This window comes from Teleopsis dalmanni, chromosome 1 (assembly GCF_002237135.1).
Source record: "Teleopsis dalmanni isolate 2A chromosome 1, ASM223713v2, whole genome shotgun sequence".
Lineage (NCBI taxonomy): Eukaryota > Metazoa > Arthropoda > Insecta > Diptera > Diopsidae > Teleopsis > Teleopsis dalmanni.
In genome coordinates this window covers 9,182,075-9,202,049 of record NC_051846.1, presented here as the reverse complement: position 1 = coordinate 9,202,049, position 19,975 = coordinate 9,182,075, and the positions used below count along the sequence as shown (strand labels likewise).

Here is a 19,975-nt window from a genome sequence, read left to right as displayed (position 1 = left end):
CCATAACCGATAAATAAATAAAAATATTTATTTTTTATTTTTCTTTCTATTTTAGTTTTGGAATATATATCATATTGTTATATTGCAAATTTTCTTATTAGAATTTCAACTAAAAATTTTTATTTTTAATTATTTACTTTTTTTACTTTATTTTTTATTTCAGCTTTAAACTATTTATCTCACATATTGTTATATTACAAACTATATTATACGAATTTCATAAAAGGAATTTTTTACTTAATCATTATTATTTGGATTTTTCATGTATTCTATTGTCATATTATAAATTTTCTAATTGGAATATCATGAACATTTTTTTTTGTTTTTTATTTTAGCTTTTGGCTATTTGTATATCATAAGGTTATATTATAAATTTTTTATAAGACTTTATTTTTTTATTTTTTATTGTTTTAAAATATAAAAAAAATTTTTAAGAATGTATAAAAGCATACAAATAATAATTATATTTTTTGCACACATATCTTTTAAATAAAATTTTTTAAATATTAATATCTCACACTTGCCTACAATAGTACAGTATAAAGAAAAAATTTCTTCTTAAATAAATATAAATTGCTTGATAGTACTTAAAGTATAAAAACTAAATTTTTTTTATTTTAAACTTGTCAAAGTGCGGTGCATGACGTGCATCTTCAACTCTTAATGCTCATGCCAGAACCATAAAAGGTCGTTAGATTGCATATTGCATATTGCCTGCCTACCATAAGCTCATCAACATGCAATGTTCATTGCACTTTTCTATCTGAGGCAAAAGTTACACAATACAATTATGCAAATTAAATAATTCTAGTAAATTATTATTAACAATAAGTCAAGCGGATAAACTAGTTTACTGGAATAAGTTTAAGTAATGTGAAATAATGTCACTGGATAAGTAATGCAACTACGAGTATTATGTAAAAATAATGATAAATAAAAAATATAAATAAAACAGTTAATTGAATGAATAACGCAAAATTGCATTTTATTCATTGATAAAAATTATGTGCTATTATATAGAATACACAGCAATTATAGATATTATTCAGAATGTATAAAATAAATAAAAAAATTTTTTCAAGCATTTAAAATGCATTCAAATTTGTTGAAATCTATTTATAAAGCTACAAAAATAGATAAAAATGCGTATCTGAAAAAGAGTCTTCGTAATTGCATATATGAGCAGTGCGATTACGTGCATTCGTCTTCATAGAAAGCGAAAATTGGGTCACAATGCATAAAAATAACTCAAGATAGCAAAATACTTAACAATTTAGATACATTGTCAAATAACTTCAATTTTGAGTAACTTTAAAATTAAATAAATTTTTTGAGATTAAAAGAAAAATAATAATTTTAAAAATTAAAGGAAAACAAGTTATATGAAGAAATAAGGGTACTAGATAATATGATCCCTGATGTGAACATAGTAATCTTCGCGTTCAGTCAAGTTGTTATCAAATCTCTGATGAGCGCTACAGCGACTTTATTAACAATTTAAGAATGTTGGGGGTTTCGTGTATCTGGTCACAGTGACAGCTAGGGCAAGTGTAGGATAGACGACCTTGCCAAGATAGGCGCTCTGCTTTCTGTCATTTATTTCTCGAATATTGTTATCCCACTTGCAAGTACCAAGCCAGAAATCAAACAAAAATATCTGAGGAAAACAAACTTGAACAGATAAATCTTTCTGTCAGATTTCAAGACTGAGTTGAACCAAACTGGTTTGCTCGAACTGGCTTCTCGTCACAAATAGAACATATAAGATTTGAAGATATGTAAATGGAACTGTCAATTTTAAAGAATTTTTCTTCTTCACTTAAAAAAATTTAATGTTTATGATGCTAAAGACTTTAACAATCTCTTGTTAAACAAATTAATTATTTAATAATAAATGATTATGCCAGAAATAAGATCATAAAATTTGATTTTAAATAAACATACATAAACCATACATATCATATACAATAAGAGAACGAAAGATGCATTTATTTAATACACATTATAAATTACTAAATGTGATAACTGATATAAGATTGTCTACTGATAGTCAAGCAACAATGAAAACGTTGCGTTCACCATTTATTAAACCAAAACTTATGTTGAATGTCTGAATGAGGTTAGTAGATATAGTAATATATCCATCATTTGCATAAGTCATAGTGACTGTAAAGCAGTTGCATTGGCATGTAGATATAAAATATATCAATTATTTTCTAGTTATTTATATATGATAATGATAATATTTAATGGTATATGATAATACTGTAAAACAAGACCATTAGTGTTTAAGAGTAAGCTAATATCGAATACATAAATTTATCTAAAATTAAAAAACTCATTAAGTTGGGTAGGGCTAAACTCCGTAATATTATCTTCTTTGAAACAGGCCATTAAGCTTTATATATTGGGTTGGCATACACAGAAATTTATTTATTTTTTTACCGAACTTTGCGAATTCTTAAAAGAGAGGAAGGAAATTTTTTTTATTATGCATAAGCCCGATCTCTGCAGAACTATAATGTTCGAAAACACTTTTTCAACTACCTTGAGAAACTGTCCGATACTGATATCAAAAAAATTATGAAAATGTCATAGAAAACAAGTAGGTTAGAGTAGTGCACTTATATTGAATAATGTAAAATGTATCATAAAAACCCTTCGTACATAGGAAACTTTAATCACAAGGAAGAGTAATAACAAGATGGCATAAAAAAATTCGGCGAATAGGCGGTCAAAGTGTAATCTGTCATAGATTCACAGATTTAATAAATTAAATAATTCTCATAATGTTATAGTTTAAGAACAATACATGTATAAAATCTATATTATATGGTATAAAATTGATTTCTGGTAAAAACTACAGATAATAGTCAAGATATTAAATAAATAAAAAATAATAGAAAAATATTTTAATATTTTTTTATTATATATATATATATTTGTATAAAATATTTTAGGTGTTGAATAAATAAAAAAATATTATATACACATATATTTATAATAATTATTTTTGTTTTTATTTATTTTTTTTATTTCAATATTTTAAAATATTTTTTAGTATAAACGAATTGATTCAAAAATTCTATATAACTACTAATTGATGAAATACATATTATTAATATTAGTGAAAATAAATTAAAAAAATAGTAAGTGATTACTAAACTTGAATTGCATTTCCATTTCATATGAAACGCAGCAGCACCACAAAAATCTTGTTGTGCATAATTGAATAAACTCCTTCCTTAAATCATGCCCTTTGGACATGCTGCAGTTGCGTCTTAGCACCTTAGCATCTCAACGTCTTAGTTAAAAATAAAATACTTGAAGGAATTTAACTAAAAACTGGAAAATCTTGTTCTGCTGCTTTGCAATTATTCCGTCAAATTTGTGCTTAGCTAGTCTGAGTTTTCCAGAATTTTTCCAACTGATCAAGAATAAAGAATAAAACTTTTAAAAATATTTTATATAAAGAGAAAAGTATACTATTCAAATCTATATGTAAATAGTATATAGACACTAGAGCTAATCGTAGTCTATTAGCATGACATGGTAGAGTGAGATGCAAAGACAAAAACAAATTTCTTGTACTGCATACCAGGTTTACCTGCTACAAATAAATATATTATATATGAGTGCATGTATATAAGTATAAATATGTGCACTTAATGCATATATGCATTGTTGCACATTGGAGAGTGAGTTAGTTGCTTGCACTTGAAGTTGCAGCATAAAATGAACATTCACTTTTGTTTTATGTGCTGCGTGAAAATAGGAGTGAACACAGATTAGATAAAAACAAAATAACGTATTTTAAAAAATTTTTAAAAAATTATATCACATTTTCAAGATCAGATCAGATTATATTTGTTTGATATTATTTTATTGAAATGATATTCCTAAATTCATGAGTAAACAAAGAATATTTCGTTTGGTGTACATAAAGTAAGTTGCAGCCCCACTAGGGCAAACGGACCCTAAGAAGAAGATATAACATATGTTAAGTTGCAATCCAAAGAGGAATAGTTAATAATATATATATTGCATAAGAGGTAGATATTTAAGGTCTCTTATTGACAATTAAGTGCCTTGGTAAGCTATATCAATCATTACTCTACTGTCCAAATTTTATAACATTTGGAAGCATAGAAGCAAGATTATTGCGTTGGAGCTGACAGTCCCTTAGTTTGTCAGTATATGCTTTCTTGATTCCTAATGTGTCAACAAAACACTTTTCTTTCATCAATAAAATAGCTTTTCACAGAAGGTTAATTCGGAGAATTTAGAGAAGAACAATTTTTGGTAGTCCGTCAATTTATATGCAATAAATCGCACATATATTTTTTATTGACCCAGATGGTGAGCCAAAATACGGATTAATAACGTTTTTGAAATGTTTGAATAAAGTTCTATAAAATTAAGTAAAGATCTTGGCCGATTCTAAATAATTTCACGCACAATGTTTTGAAGACCAAGTTTAAACTCAGTCTAGACATAAACATTCAGCTTCATAAATTTAATTAAAGAATTTGGTTAAAAATTTTATTCATTTTAAAACAAAAGGTTTTATTAAACTTTATTAACCTTTATTAATGTTTGTTAATGTTTGTTAATACTTAAACTAGTTGCAAGAGAATTTACGAGTAGTGTGGTTTTAATACCATTATATATTTTTACTAAGATATGTTTAAAATCCTTTCTTAAAGTTAAATAACAAATAAATTATGTTGTTTCCTTCAATAAAGTCATCGGATTAAACCTATTGTACAGAGGAACCTGTTAGGCTCTTTGTTTACATGTCTCTGGAGCCGATTGGAACAAGCTTTATAAAAATTTATTGATAGAAAGTAACTAATAGGTCGAGCATCTAATTTTTTTTGATAAAATTGAGAATATTAATAACACAAAAGTTAACTGTCTAAAAAAATTGCCAGGTCTAATTTGCAAAGAAAAACATCAAAACAGTCATGATGCTGTAGCACAAACATGGATTGAAATTAAATATGGTAGTTAAAAGTATTATTAAGGAAGTTATAAGCTTACTGAAGTTAAGTATTCTAGTGATATTGTCCTCGTGAATCAAACAAAAAAAAATAAAACAAACATAATAAGATAAAAAGGTCATAATATAATAAATACAAATTCGTTAATATTTTCAAATTGATTTAAAAAGATAAATTATATATATATATCGTGAAGTGCTTGAAGTAAAACAAAATCGAATTAGTCAAAACCTGAACCAAACATAAGATAATTATTTAATTTCAGATAAAAAGTGGAACTACAAAGTTTAACTCCTTTTAATTTTTTTTAAATTCCTATTAGATACAATTTAATTTTATATTACAATAACTTGATATTTACTTACATTTAAACTCTCGCATGCACGCATCTATACATTACAACAACACTAAGGGCAATTGAAAAAAAAACGGCAATAACAGAAGAAGAAAAAAGCAGAAGGAAAATAAAAGCACCTCAAAAATTGCAAAAAATAAGAAAAATTCTTCTTTCCGTAAAATATTTTAAATCTAAGAGAGAACACGAAAATGTTTAATGAAAATTTGACTTATTTCTTTAATTTCTCCCACTGTAATTTCTTCGCCTGTATTGCTTTCCAGGATCCCAGAATGCATCAACAAAGAATCTGTGTCTTTCCACTTCAGAAATTTTTTTTTATTATTTTTCTATATAAACAAATTGTTCTTGATTCTTCTTTGCGATGTCGACAGTGATGTCGACAGTCGACGTTATGCTTGGTGTTGTTGTAAATTACTTTAATAGCGATTGTAAAAAATGTGTAAAGTGAAGAATTGATGTGCGCAGAATCAATGAGCATAGAATCATTCTTCTGGTCGTTACTTTTACTGTTCTGGATGCTGTTCTGGAGTTCTTGTGGTTTTTCTGATACGATATCTTGAATCTTTTTAAATAAAATTTAAATGATCATTGCTTTTATTTCTTTTATAATTTGTCTTCTTTTTGTAATTCCCTGCTGTCAACTTAAGTGTATAGACATTGCAAGAGATTTTCTGTCTCAATGTCAAGTCGACAGAGTTGTTGAACCAATTAAGCTATGAACGAAGGACGTTGATGAACTTCGATGGAGAAGGTGTAATATATTAGTGACGTAGAGTAATAGTAGATCTATGTTGTTTTTATGGCGAAACAGAAGAAAAAATTAAAATAAAAATGCCTAACCATTAAGCATGTGAGTCATTAATAGAATTTTATGTTTGGCTTTAAGTGTTTAACTTGAAAATTGATATGAGTGCATATGAAATAACCATAAACGCAAAAAAGTCATGGTGTGGTACACGTATTTGATATGGCAAAAAACTTAATACAGCTCAGCCAGCAGAGCGGGTGAGTAAGATACTTTTGCATCGGTAAACGCATGTCAAAATGATATGTTAATATCCATGTTTATGTTGACATTAATTCAATGACCGTACGATGCAATCAAACTAGCGTCAAACTGGACTCATGATTTATAGATGTGTGTGCACTGTGAAGTTCACATCAAAAAGATGTCTTGTGGTACAGATATACCCACAACATCACAAAAGTGATCCTCACAGCACAATCTTATTTTATATATTGTTTAACACAGTCGCAATACATAGTCTTGGTATTTATGGTATGAAGATGTGACTATTTTTATGCTCAAGCATATGTAGCGATATTTTACGTCACATAAATTTAAAATTATTATATGTATTTGTTTACATGGTTTATGTGGTTTATTGCTGGACGCTGGATGCTGGATGCATAGATAAATACATTTTTTATATGCAAGTGTTTTATAATTTCACTTATTATTTATATTTTTACTATATTTTGCAAAGTATTGCACTATATTATTAGCAATGATAACGTTGTGATGTATTACAGCGAAAGTATTTTAGTTATTATATTCAATATGATAATTGATCACTTAAAAACATTGTTAAATCAAGCCATTATGACTACTATTTTGATACAGTAGTTTATATATGTAGATCCTCCAGTTTTTATTTTAGAGTTCGACACAATAGAGAATTAAACAAGGTCATTTAGAGTAACAGCAGTCTATGGTTGATTGACAGACAAAGATTAACAATGGAATCAGAAATTAAGGTGCGATTCAGAGACTTATGAAGAGATACCTATTTCGTGGTCTTGATTTAACAGCACTGAGTGGCATACATATATCAAACATAACTGATAATTACGGATGTGTCTAGTGCCATAAATTTTTATATATAAAAAAGTAAGGCCGAAAATGTGATTGGAGAGAAATGTACTTGATTACTATTAATAGGTGTCATAAGCATTCCAATTCCTATTTGAAGTGATTCAGATAGTGGCTCCTATGGGAAATAATATAAGTAAAAAATATTTAAAAGAGATATAATTCAATTATGTACATCGATATAACGACAAAGTGTTAACAATGTTATTTTAAGTATTTAAAGCATTCAACATAAATCTACTGAGGTATAAGGATGCGAAATATATATATATATACTCAATACTATTTCATTAATTATACTATGTACAAAATATATAGCTTTCATACATATTTTCGTCTTATGACGAAAAAAAAATATTTATAAGTTAGAAGGGTTCGAACAGTAATGAAGAAACAACAACAAAAATTTTAATTGATTTATTGCAATTTGGCGGACCATACATTGTTGTTTTGAGTATTGGCAAGTACTTATTATTAGTAATCTTAGAAAATATTCGAACTCGGACGAGTTCTAAGTCTAGCACTTGCAGTCCAACAAATTATATACAGACTATAAACTAATTAAATAAAAATTAAATAATAATTTTAATAATTTGATTATTTTTTGATTACTCGATCAAATTTAAGATTTGGAAAGCATTTTAAATTTAAGACTATTCCCCGGTAGTTAAATTTTTGTATATTTTCAAATATTTTGCTATTTCTGAAGAAGTCTTTATCATAGGATTTTGTTTTACAGTTCTTACTTTATAGTTTTTTGCACAATTATACATTTTTTTCTTTAATTTGTACAGGTTTTGCTAGCTGAGTAGTAACGTTTTCAAAATGAACTGCACGTTGTTCTGGTGTTTCATAAGCTCTTTGTGTTGTATGCTTTATATTTCTCGCTGCTGCACTATTTCTAGTATGTAACGCAAAGAATGTTTTATTGTCGGTTACTTTTTTGTTATATCAATAATAAATAAAAATTAAAGTTTGTTTACTATTATATTTATGTTAACCTTATGATTCATTGAACTTATATAGTATAAATTACATATGTATATCTAAGTATAAGTATACTACTATGATATAGTAGTATAACACAGGTAATGTAGTAACGTAATATTACTTACTATTAAATGTAATTTAAATTTAAAATTTTAATGATGCTTTTCAATGTAATATGATTAATAATTTAACAACATCAATCAAATCGAGTGCTTCTGACAAATACGCATTTAATAAATTATTAATAAACTCGTATTATGCAGTATTTTGTTTTTTTTTTGTTTATTTGTAAATAGCTTAAATAAGCGATCGCACAAATTATTTGTGCATCACTGAACCCATCGCACCCACAGCATAAAATTGCTGTTGCAATATTAATATTAGCAACAATGAAACATCAACAACATTGTTGCAAGCCCACATTGCAAATTGCAACAAGAAAAAAAAACAAAATAAAAATGCATTCACTTTCAATGACAACAGCTGTCAATCGTGCGCTGCAGCATCTGCTGCCGGTGCTAATGCGGCTGTAAGTAAAAAGCCAACAACATTGATATTAATAAAAATTAAGAAAACACACAAGAGTCATGAAAGAAAATTCCAAAAAAATCAACATCAACACAGCATCAGTATTAGCATCAGCATCAGCAATAGCATTAGCATCGTCATAGCGAGTCTCGCTCTCTGGCCGTACAACAGAAATTCATGTTCGAGTGCTTAAACTTTAAAGCCATTGGAAAAATGACGACATAGCGCTCTTGTGGTGCCACTTACCGTAGGTTGGCGTGTTGGCCAGTTCGCTCGTCAGCTAGTCAGCTAGTCCGCTGGACCGCCACTTTGCCAGTTTGGTTTTTGGGCTATTTGCTGGTTTTACTGGTTCGTTGATTTGTTGCATGCTAAGCTATTTGCTGCTGGTAACTGACAGCATTGCGCAGCATTTCACTTTCGTTATGATGCAGTTTTCCATTTCCAACTCACTTTTTTCGTACTCGATTATCTTTTTATGTATAAATTAACGAAAACAAGTTACCGGCAGAGAATTTTCCGAATACGTGCTGCAACTCCAAGTGACGTTGCATTGCGACAACAGCTGATGCAGCGCAAACCTGGTTTTGGTGCCAAGCACATGCAACTGCAGCATTGCAGCTTGTGGAGGCGTATTAACTTTCTGCTGCTTCTCTGGTTTTATTGTGTGAAAATTTTGGTTAAGAAAAAAAATGGGTTTGTTACTTTCTGTAGGTTGCTGGTTTATCAGATTGCCCGTGAGCTGTTAAACGTTTTCGGTTGGGTGACGTACATTTTTCTTGCTCATATTTTTTTTTTTTTTTGGGTTTTTCTGTGTGTAAATTTTTCTTTTATTTTCTTTGACATTCGATGTAGCTGGCACTAAGGCCTGGATTTTGGTGAAGAAAGTTTAGTTCAATGGCAATGTCAATACTTAAATTTATCGCAATTATTGCAACAAAAAACAAAATAAAAAAAATTTATTTTGCTAATTTCAAACGTTCACACAAATTTTCATTTCTGAAGTGGAAAAATATTTGCATTTTGTTGATTTCTACTTAAATTTATATTAACCCAAACTAAACCACCATGTCAAAATTTATATCTCGTTTGGAGGTTCGAATAAATTTCAGCCAATAGAAGCCAAAATAGAAAACAACCAATAGAGTAATTGTTGCAATTATTTTAATATTAAATTAAATGACTTATATAAGAAAAAACGTATTTAATTAAATTGAAGAAATTACTGTTTCTAATAACTTAATCTGTTTAACTTTTACCATGATCAGATATTATTCTTTAAATCTTACTTACATAGGTCTAACTTTTGACAGAACTAGAGAATATAAGGGTGAAGAAGCTTGCTTATAATATAACTCTCAATGCTCTAAAACCATTAACAAAAGGAAAGTTAAGTGTGAAAAATAGAACTCTACTTTATAAGCAAATAATTAGATCTTAACTATTTTATGGCCGTGTGTTAGAGTATAGGGTCAAGAAGCTGGCTTGTAATATAACTCTCAATGCTCTAAAACCATTAACAGAAGGAAAGTTAAGTGTGAAAAATAAAACTCTACTTTATAAACAAATAATTAGATCTTAACTATTTTATAGCCGTGTTACTTATGGCAATGCTACTACATTCACCATTAGAAAATTTCAAACTTATTAGAATAATGTACTAAGACATATACTAAAAGCTTCTTGGTATATCCAAAACGAAGATCTACACAAAGATTTCAGAGCCGAGAGTATGGAAAAGCATTTCAAAGACAGAGAGACCGCTAAAATTTTTTGATTCTGTGAATGCTGACACTTATTTAGAATTGTACTCTCTCAAATCAAATGCAATATATATTCCATCAGAAAAATATGCTGAACTTTAAACAATACATCTATAAAATCATCTGAATAACTTATTGTCAGAATTCAATGGAGCTCTTATTACAGTGGACCATCCCAGTGGTCACACATAATATTGAGTTAAAATGCTTTAGGCACTAACTCCAGTTTTGTCAAACAAACAAGAAGAAGCATATACCAACAGGGGTAAGTAGGTTCTTGAAATCATCGTTATGTCATATAATATAATTTCACTAATGTATTTTATTTTATTGTACTTTACAGGAAAAGTAACTAACAATCCATGTCAAATAATGTTTTTTATAATAAAATCGAAACAAAAAATTAGATTGGGTTTGCCCTTAACTTTATCATCTCTTCTACGCAATATTTAATTAAATTAATACTAAGTCTGTGAGTAAAATTTCTTTGAAATTATAAAATAAAATGTTTCTGAGATAGCGCAAATACAAAAATGTAATTTTGCAAAGAATATTTTTATTTTATATTTATTTTATTAAGTCTTATCAGTTTATTTGACTATAAAATATAATCTTTAGCATGTGAAAGAGGCAAACATCTGTGAAATTTAATTTTCGCATCTTTTCATAGTAAAAAATTTTATAAACAACAGCTAAAAACACCTTGTTGGTGATTCCCATATTACTGCACAATGGTATATTTTTAAACTGTACAATTTTCTTATCAATGTGATTCCCTTTTTAATTGATAATTATTGTCTTCACAAAGAACATCACAGATCAAAAGTATAAAAAGCGAAATGAATCCGAAAATCTACACAGTCAACAAGAAATTTTCAACGAGTTGAGTTTACAAAAATAAAAACTATTAAGTGAATTTATTAAAAATGATGTCTAAAACGGTTTTATTCTTGGCATGTTGCTTGGCAATGGCTCTGGCTATTCCAGTTGAGTTTGGTCCTGATGATCAGCAATTCGATCTGTACAAATACGAAGCTCCAGAAGAAGTCAATCTTTACGACTACGAAACTCCAGTCTTGCACAGATCAGTACGTTCGCCAGGTGGAAATATTGATTTAACATACAGAAAGGATCAATTTGGACGAGAAGCTGGTTTACAATATAATCACAATATCTACAAATCTGATAATGGACGTTTTAATCTTGATGCCTATGCACAGGGTAGTAGAAATTTTGATCACAACCGCAATAACTTTGGAGGTGGCTTAACTGGTTCATGGCGTTTCTAATAAGTTGATAACATTTTTCTAAACTTAATTGTTTTCTTAAATTATTTACATTATTTATATTCCTTTCTTTTAATTTGTAATAATAAATAAAAAACCTTTAACTTTAAAAATGCTTTATCTTTTATTCTAAATAATTAGAAATTAGAAAAATTAAGTTAAATTAGCATTGCTAATTGTATCGGCCAAGAATTCTCCGATATTAATCTCTCATAGAAGAAAAAATTTTAAAATGCCTTTGAGCAATTTATTCAAAAAACTCGGAAAATAAGTTTGGGTTATATAGATAGATGGCGCTGGTTATACTATTTTTATTTCACTGTTATAGAGTACCGATCTTCATTAGAATGTCGGCAAATTTAACGTCTATTCGACTATTAGTTGAAAAGTAAATGTGGTTTTTGTAAAATAAATTTTATAATCTCAAAATCTATATTATATATTATCTATCTAAAACGATTATATTATATTCTCAGCGCTTCAAATATTGTGGTTTAGATACCAATATGGTTAAAGGATCTAACCTGAAACAAACAGAAATTGTTTTTTTAATGTACCTATAAAACTTGAAATTACTAGAAGTAGCTGCCATCGTAAAGTTATCAAAGGAATATATTTTAAATTAACATTAAGCAATGAGAAACCAGTTGATAATGAGGATTCTTCAGTTGCTCAAAGATAATCAAAAGTAGCCTTAATGATTCTTAGATTAATTTAAGCAAAATAAAAGGAAAATCGCATGGAAGTACCTCACACGGATACAAGACCCGTCTTCAGATATTCTTCAACCAAACAATTTTTTACTTGACAAAGGGGATACCTCACTTGCTCACAAACGATCAAAAATAGCATTAATAATACTCAGACATATATAAGCCAGATAAAGTAGAATTTTTTTTTGCAATAAATTAGCATGGTTACACTATTTTACTCTGTAGATGCATCAATAGTCAATGGAGTGGACAGTAATCGGCAAAACATCGCTTTGTCCAACAGTCGGTTAGAAATTATAAGTCACTGTGGTTGTACACTTGTGTCGTGTGAGTGGATGCGTAGGAGTTGTTCAATGCAATGCTTACAACCACTTTTCAAACACAACAACATTAGCGCAAAGAACAGAAAACTGATCTATAGCCAGATAATTAGACCAGCATTACTTTATGGGTGTGTCGCGTATAACAAAGCTGCCGACTCAACTATACAAAAGCTATAAGTTGCTCAAAGTCAGCCTCTCCGAAGACTCTTCAAAGTGCCTTGATACATCCGTACAAACGACATGTTAAGAGACCTTAGAATAGACCCGATCAAAAAATACATAAGGGACAGAGCCCTGAAGTTATATGCGAAAACTGAGAGGCTATCCTACTTAGCACTATCTAATCTTAGAGTAATCACTCTCCGCACAGGGAGGTACGCAGATCTTAGATCAATCACTGAATAATCATGAAGCTTATAAGGAATACATAAATTAGTCAATGAGATGGGTGGGACCCTGTAGTACCCCCAGCTATCAAAGAGTAAAAGTGCCCAGTTGCGCTGACTCGAAAAAATGATCAATATACATATGATATGTATATAGAAGTGTATGTAGATGTTGAATACAAGTCAGTATTCGAAATATATTTATAGTTAATTTAGGATTATAAGTTAAAAAAATATTTGTTTATATTATTAAAAATAAGTATTTGTTTATATCATTCCAAACGTATGAGCAATATTTTAATAATGTTAAACACGCAAATTTTTTCTTTACGTACTGAGTATAAAGGGAAGTTATATATATAATTTTATTATATTTTAAATTTAGCTTTATAAAAGTTTTTATAAATAAATTAAGTCTTTCCAAAAAAACTTTTTAAGAATAAATATAAAGAAAATATTTAACAATTAATGAGAAACATTTTCATAGCATTTAAATAAAATCAATAACGAAAATAAGTGTTGCTGCTAAGGGTCAATGCTCCTATAGTTGTATTATTATTTCTTATAACCATTTCAATTGTTCGTCTATATATTACACTTTAAAGAAATTATATTTAACATTGATATTATAGTTTATAAACTTTCCAAATATTAAATATTTATAAAAATTTTAGGTCAAATGATTAGAATAAAATAATAAATACATTCTGCTGCCCATGAAATTTTAATTGCATACGCATATATTATAGAATTGAACTTAGTCGTATAATAAATATTTGTATTTATAATATTTTAATACTACATAAATTTTTTCCAGTGCATAATTATACGTAATTCGTAAACGCGTGTGTTCAAATATTTGCCTACAAACAACCACATACGCTCAAACAAATATGTTAGTTCATATATGAAGTAGGTGTGTCTATTCGCTAGTATTTAGTTGCATGCTTTATTCGGTTAGTTACAGGGTTACAGTGAACTTATTTCACCCACCGTTTACATTTCATTATAGTTTGATTAATTAAAGTAAAATTTATTACACAATATTTTTCTTCAAAGATAGAATAAATATTTTATGAATGAAATGCAGTTGTAGTGAATTGTGAGGGGTGCGGACGTCATACAATTTCATTTACTAACTAGCCGTATTAAATATACTTGAGAGTAGTGATAGTAATGGAATAGGACAAACAAAGGTTCATATTTAAATAATACATTAATATTAAAATATAAACAAATTGATTAGATGCCCTTTGAGACAAGGTTTGAGAGAGTTTCCCATTAAGCTAATCAAATGACTTTTAATTATAAGTTGGTTTTTATATCAACTATCAACATATCAACATAATATATAATATTATAAAATTTAATCAGATATATAGATTTATTAAAATTATATTGAATAATTTATTGATTTTACAAGCAGTAAATCTAAAAAGTTTAGGCACAGTAGTGCCCAAGTTAGTGATTATAATTTATTCATAATACAATATATAAAAATATTTACACTTGTTTCTTACATAACTCGAATTCTAATTAAAATATCAAAAATGTGCCTCAAAAACATAGCAAAGAATGTTTGGATACAAGGTCTGTTAAAACTCCTAGTAAATTAATCTAATTGATTATTCTGGGGATAGCTTTTTCACTGGCTTGGAAGAGGTAACGAAAGCAAACTTATCGGATCTCCTCAACTTCATCTGGAAACCCTAACGGTTTCACAAGGATAACAAAGATAAGCGACTCGCCTCTCCCGGCAAAATTTTTGAGGGCATCACAATGGGCTATATATGCAACTCGCCTCTCCCGGCAAAATTTTTGAGGGCATCACAATGGGCAATATATGCTTCCGACAGGAAGTGCTGACAACTGTCAACACGCGCTTTCTGAACCTAGCCTAACATAACATAATATTCTTAACAAAATAGAATAGTAACTTATAAGTTATAGATATCTAAAAACCTCAACTTCTGCACATTTAATGAAGGTTTCATTATAAAGTATAGATGTATTTTTAAGAAAATTTCCATTTGAATAAAATACTGATTAAGTAAAATACTGCAGTATTGTCATAGTTATAAATGTATATATTAATGTACGGATATATGTATGTCTCATGAAAACAATTGCGGTTTTTATTAAAGTTTTTAATTTTATAAATAAAACGTTTCCCTTTAACTGTTTACAACCAACATATCAATCTTTCTCTTTACCAATTGGAAATAATATGACATTTATAAAGCATTTGTAATTTCAGATATACTTCTATTTAAAGAACTTAGAAAATACAAACCAAGCTGGTTGCTCTTTCTATACTGTTCTGCACTATAAGTGGATAATTAAAGAGAGTTTTGTAAAAACAATCACGCCTTCAATATGCTTAGCCTATCACTGATACGTATAATATATATGTTTATTTTATTGCTTATTTAAAAAGGTCTGTGATTATAAATAGATCCTGGATTTAAACTTACAGAATTTCTTTATGGCATAACACTGGTTCCAATAGTGATGTTAATTACCAAGTATATATAGTCAGTCGAACTGTAATGAAGTAATAAAACTTAATTAAAATAAAATTGATGAATGGATTAATTAATTGATTGATAGCTAATTATAAAAATGCTATATTAATGAATAATAATCAAAATAATCAAAATTAAAATATTTATAATTATAATAAAATTATTTATTCTACAAAGTTAAATAAAAATGATAGACTCAGTAAAAAATTGCACTTGGCTTCAAATTTTTGTAACCAAGTACTCACTGGCGGAAACTCTTAGGACTGTTCCTACTAGAATGCTAATTACTCGGTTATTTGCAATAAGCATTCTCGGCTACAAAAGATTTTTTTTAGAAGGTAGCGCTATGTCCTCTACTGGGATTCCCTCTCGGTATTCCGTTGCACTTCATTATATTCATTATTAGCCTTTTGGGGGGATTTTGTTTAAAAAAATTTTTAAGAAAAATTTAAAGAATCATAAAGTGATTTTTTGTTTATTAACGTGTCAAATATATTTTAAAATAATACCAGCTTCTTCAGGATGTTCAATATTATCAGTTTAAAAATTAATAATGTTCCAACGTAATATTTGAAGAAAAAACAAACAAAATTATTTTAATAAAATAAGTTCTTATCAAATCTGTTGATTTTGTTTTTTAATTCATTTTTATTAACATTACTCTGAAAATTTTTTCATTTCGAGCATTTCTTAAGCTATTTCAGTGGTGATTCACATATTTTGTAGACAATGAGAATTACTCGTACACTTAACTTCCTTATCAGTGTGATTTACTTCATTGGCTCAGGACGGCACTATATAAGCCAGTCCTATACTAAATTCTTCACAGTTATTGAAAACCATTTCAACAATTGAATTGCTCTCAATTATTAATAAATTATTAATTTTAAAATGTCCTACAAGTGCATCATAGTACTCGCCTGTTGCATTGCTTTGGCTGTAGCTAATCCGGTGGATTTGGTCATTGATGATAATGTAGACCTATACGAATTAAATACACCAATTTTGCATAGACAAGCGCGATCCCCGCAAGGAAACATTGATTTAACATACAAAAAGGATCAATTTGGACGTGAAGCTGGTTTGCAGTATAATCAGAACCTCTACAAATCCGACAATGGACGCTTCAATGTTGACGCCTATGCTCAGGCTAGCAGAAATTTTGATTATAACCGCAACAACTACGGAGGTGGCATTGTTGGTTCATGGCGTTTTTAAGCACTGACAAATGTTATTTATTTTTGGTTAAAATAATTTATTTTTTTCATTTTGTATGTACTTAATATTTATAAATAAAGTTTCGAAACTGATTTGTAAAAGAATTTGTATTATATTATTTGAGCTTGAAGATATTAGCACAAGTTTAGTACTAAGAAGAATATATGAGATTTATTTCTCTAAATGAAAAGTTAGTGCAAAATTTGCTATTTGAAGCATATCAATTATCTAGCAAAGAGAACTACCCACTTCCGTATTAGTGAATTCGTTGCTCCAAGATCAGTGTCAAGTACTGGCGTGTCATATCAACAATTAACTCCCAGGACGATATCTCTCCACAATTTAATCAGCTTTTTGTTAAAAAGCTAAAAAACTGATACTTGTTATTATGAAATGAAATGACGAAAATATTTTCTTTTAAGATGCATCAACTACATGACGATTCAAAAAATTTTCTTTTACCTACCGACGCCTATTGTATAATCAACTTATGGTTACATCTTTTCCAATTTGAAACTCCCGAACACAATTAGAATGTGTTTGTAAAGAACTGTTCACATAGTTTTATAAACAATTATTTGTACCATACTGATTCGAAACATAACAATGTCAATGTATTCTACTATGTAATCTACTACAATGTAATCTACTACTACTTCTACAATTTTAAGAAATTGGTTTATTGTTGCATATGCGGCAGCAATGGAATGATTTACATTGACTAAATTATTCTTTATCCTACATTTTATTTTATGTATTTAAAACTATCTATGGTTGCAAAATACACCTCAAAATCCTTTAAAGCCATTGTCCCGCCCTAGGTAGGTAGGTAGGTAAGTAAGTTGGAGTGACGGCCTTGTATCCAAAAAAGCCCACTTGAGCTCATATGATGACCCATTGTGGTACCACAGGAATGACGTTAGTATGTACAAAGATTTAGATCAGTATACATTCAACGCCGAACGAAGGTAACGACTCCCCCATTAGGTGAAGGAAAACCCACCTGACAGTTCAATAAACTTGGCTAGGTTCCTAACATTACAGGATGACAGTTCAGTCAGATCGGTGAGAAAAGGGGATTCGAAGATTTTTAATAGACGTTTCATAAGCGTTCCACTCTATCAACACTACAACCGAAATGAATATAAATACTAAAATGATATTACATATTTACAAAACCTTAAAATTTTTAATACAAATTTCAATTAAGATAAAAAGATCACTGCAAGATGAATTTTAAAAAAAAAGGAATAAATTTTAATTGATATTTAGTGTCATTTATATTTGTAATGAAAGCATACATATGTGTAACCACAATGACAATAACAGATATAACAATAGTACCAACACCCACAGTAGTTTCTGTCACTATTTAACGAACTTTAGATTTACTTACATTCATATTTAAGCATGCAGAGACCATGAAAGAACATACATTTGTATACATTCTTACATATTTAGAAAGGGCAATATCGGAGGTAACAGTGAAAAATTACTGACAGTGAAAGAAGAAATGAGGATAAACCCATTTTCAGATGTAATGGAGGTTAAAAAAAATATGAATTCTCTAGAAAATATTTTAAAAAATATTTAAAGTTCATCTGAGTCAGAGAATCATGACACATATTCTGATATAAAAGTGATTTACTATTTTCTTTATGCTATTATAAAGCACTTGTTTCAACTCAAACTTTTCTTATCTTTCTTAGTGTTAAAGCCAAGTAGTAGGTAATTCATATTTACTTAAAGCACTTAAGTGATGTGAATATATTATATGTATATATATATGTATATTATATGAACACTTAAATATATAGTTTTATATACTAACTTTTATTTGGAATATTTTTGAAGAATTACAATATAAAAAATGCAATAAAATTGTATTGCATTGTTAGTTATTTTTTAATATTAGTATAATTAACTTTAATAATAAAATATTTTTTACTTTTAGTAAGTAATATTTAAGAAAGATTTTTATTTATCAAAATTAGTAATTATACAAATATCAAACAAATTATTAATACTCTTAGATTAATTTTCTTTGTATTTTTAAGGGTGATTCCCGAGCTTTCGTTAAAAAAACTTTACATCTTTCTTATCAGTGTTTCAAGTGATTCCCATTTTAAATGTTCATTCATAGAACTGAAAGAATTGCAAGTATATAAAGTCTCATGAGCATAAGATTCAGCACAGTTCATAAAGTGAATTTCATATATTAAAACCATATAAGTTTAGAGTGAAATAAAATTATAAAATGTTAAGTAAAGTTCTTTTGTTGTTGGCTTGCTGTCTAGCGGTGGTTTTGGCTTCTCCAGTTGATCTGGATATAGAGAACCAACAATTGGATACGTTGCACAGTGAGTTTGCACCACTTCGCAGACAAGTACGTTCACCAGATGGACACGTAGACTTAACTTACTCAAAGGATCAATTTGGACGACAGGCTGGTGTGGAATATGGGCAAAATATTTACCGAAGTGATAATGGTCGTTTCAATGTTGACGCCTATGCTCAAGCAAGTAGAAATTTTGACTATAATCGCAACAATTTTGGCGGTGGCATTAGAGGATCATGGCGTTTTTAAAATGCGACACATGAAAATTAATTCAAGACAATTATAATCAATGAAAAATGCAATAACTATATTGTTTTGAAGTGAAATAAAGTATTAATTATTTAAATATATATACCAAATATATAATACCAAAGTTGAAATCTTTGCGTTTTTATTATTGAACGACACTCAACTCATTTATAAACAAAATCTTTCTAAAAATTTATAATTCTATTATGAATTAATTAAATACTTAATAGAAAAAATGTTTGGTTACCAAAAAGAAAGTGAATTTGCTGAGAATCCAAAACTAAACACAACTAAAAACTATTATTAAGATCGTACTATTAATTCCGTTATTTATTTTACCTATATTATTTAATATTTTATTTATATTTTATTTTGTTTTTATATATAGAGAGTATAAAATATTTAAAATTGTTATCACGAGTAAC

At 28.4% G+C, this 19,975-nt stretch overlaps 4 protein-coding genes across 4 annotated transcripts in view; 3 read left to right on the top strand and 1 right to left on the bottom strand.

The window, feature by feature from the left end:
* The window catches only part of LOC119666302 (solute carrier organic anion transporter family member 74D), a 50,071-nt gene extending 34,306 nt beyond the window's left edge, over positions 1–15,765 (bottom strand). Inside the window, exon 1 of the mRNA XM_038075594.1 lies at positions 15,695–15,765. The gene's annotated coding sequence lies outside the window, so the exon portion shown is untranslated. The remainder of the gene's footprint in view (positions 1–15,694) is intronic.
* LOC119666317 lies at positions 11,385–11,880 on the top strand. The gene has a single exon (XM_038075603.1). The coding sequence runs from the start codon at positions 11,439–11,441 to the stop codon at positions 11,799–11,801; it is 363 nt and encodes a 120-aa protein (XP_037931531.1). The 5' UTR covers positions 11,385–11,438; the 3' UTR covers positions 11,802–11,880.
* Positions 15,766–16,584: 819 nt separating the features above from the next.
* On the top strand, positions 16,585–17,037 carry LOC119672938. The gene has a single exon (XM_038084111.1). It carries the CDS (start codon positions 16,637–16,639, stop codon positions 16,961–16,963), a length of 327 nt encoding a protein of 108 aa, XP_037940039.1. The 5' UTR covers positions 16,585–16,636; the 3' UTR covers positions 16,964–17,037.
* A 2,135-nt stretch (positions 17,038–19,172) lies between these two features.
* On the top strand, positions 19,173–19,673 carry LOC119672191. The gene has a single exon (XM_038083183.1). The coding sequence runs from the start codon at positions 19,221–19,223 to the stop codon at positions 19,548–19,550; it is 330 nt and encodes a 109-aa protein (XP_037939111.1). The 5' UTR covers positions 19,173–19,220; the 3' UTR covers positions 19,551–19,673.
* The last annotated feature ends 302 nt before the right edge of the window (positions 19,674–19,975 follow it).

What these genes read in the sequence shown, in the direction of transcription:
- LOC119672191 (XM_038083183.1), top strand. Translation starts at nt 19,221, where the DNA reads ATGTTAAGTAAAGTTCTTTTGTTGTTGGCTTGCTGTCTAGCGGTGGTT.
- LOC119672938 (XM_038084111.1), top strand. Translation starts at nt 16,637, where the DNA reads ATGTCCTACAAGTGCATCATAGTACTCGCCTGTTGCATTGCTTTGGCT.
- LOC119666317 (XM_038075603.1), top strand. Translation starts at nt 11,439, where the DNA reads ATGATGTCTAAAACGGTTTTATTCTTGGCATGTTGCTTGGCAATGGCT.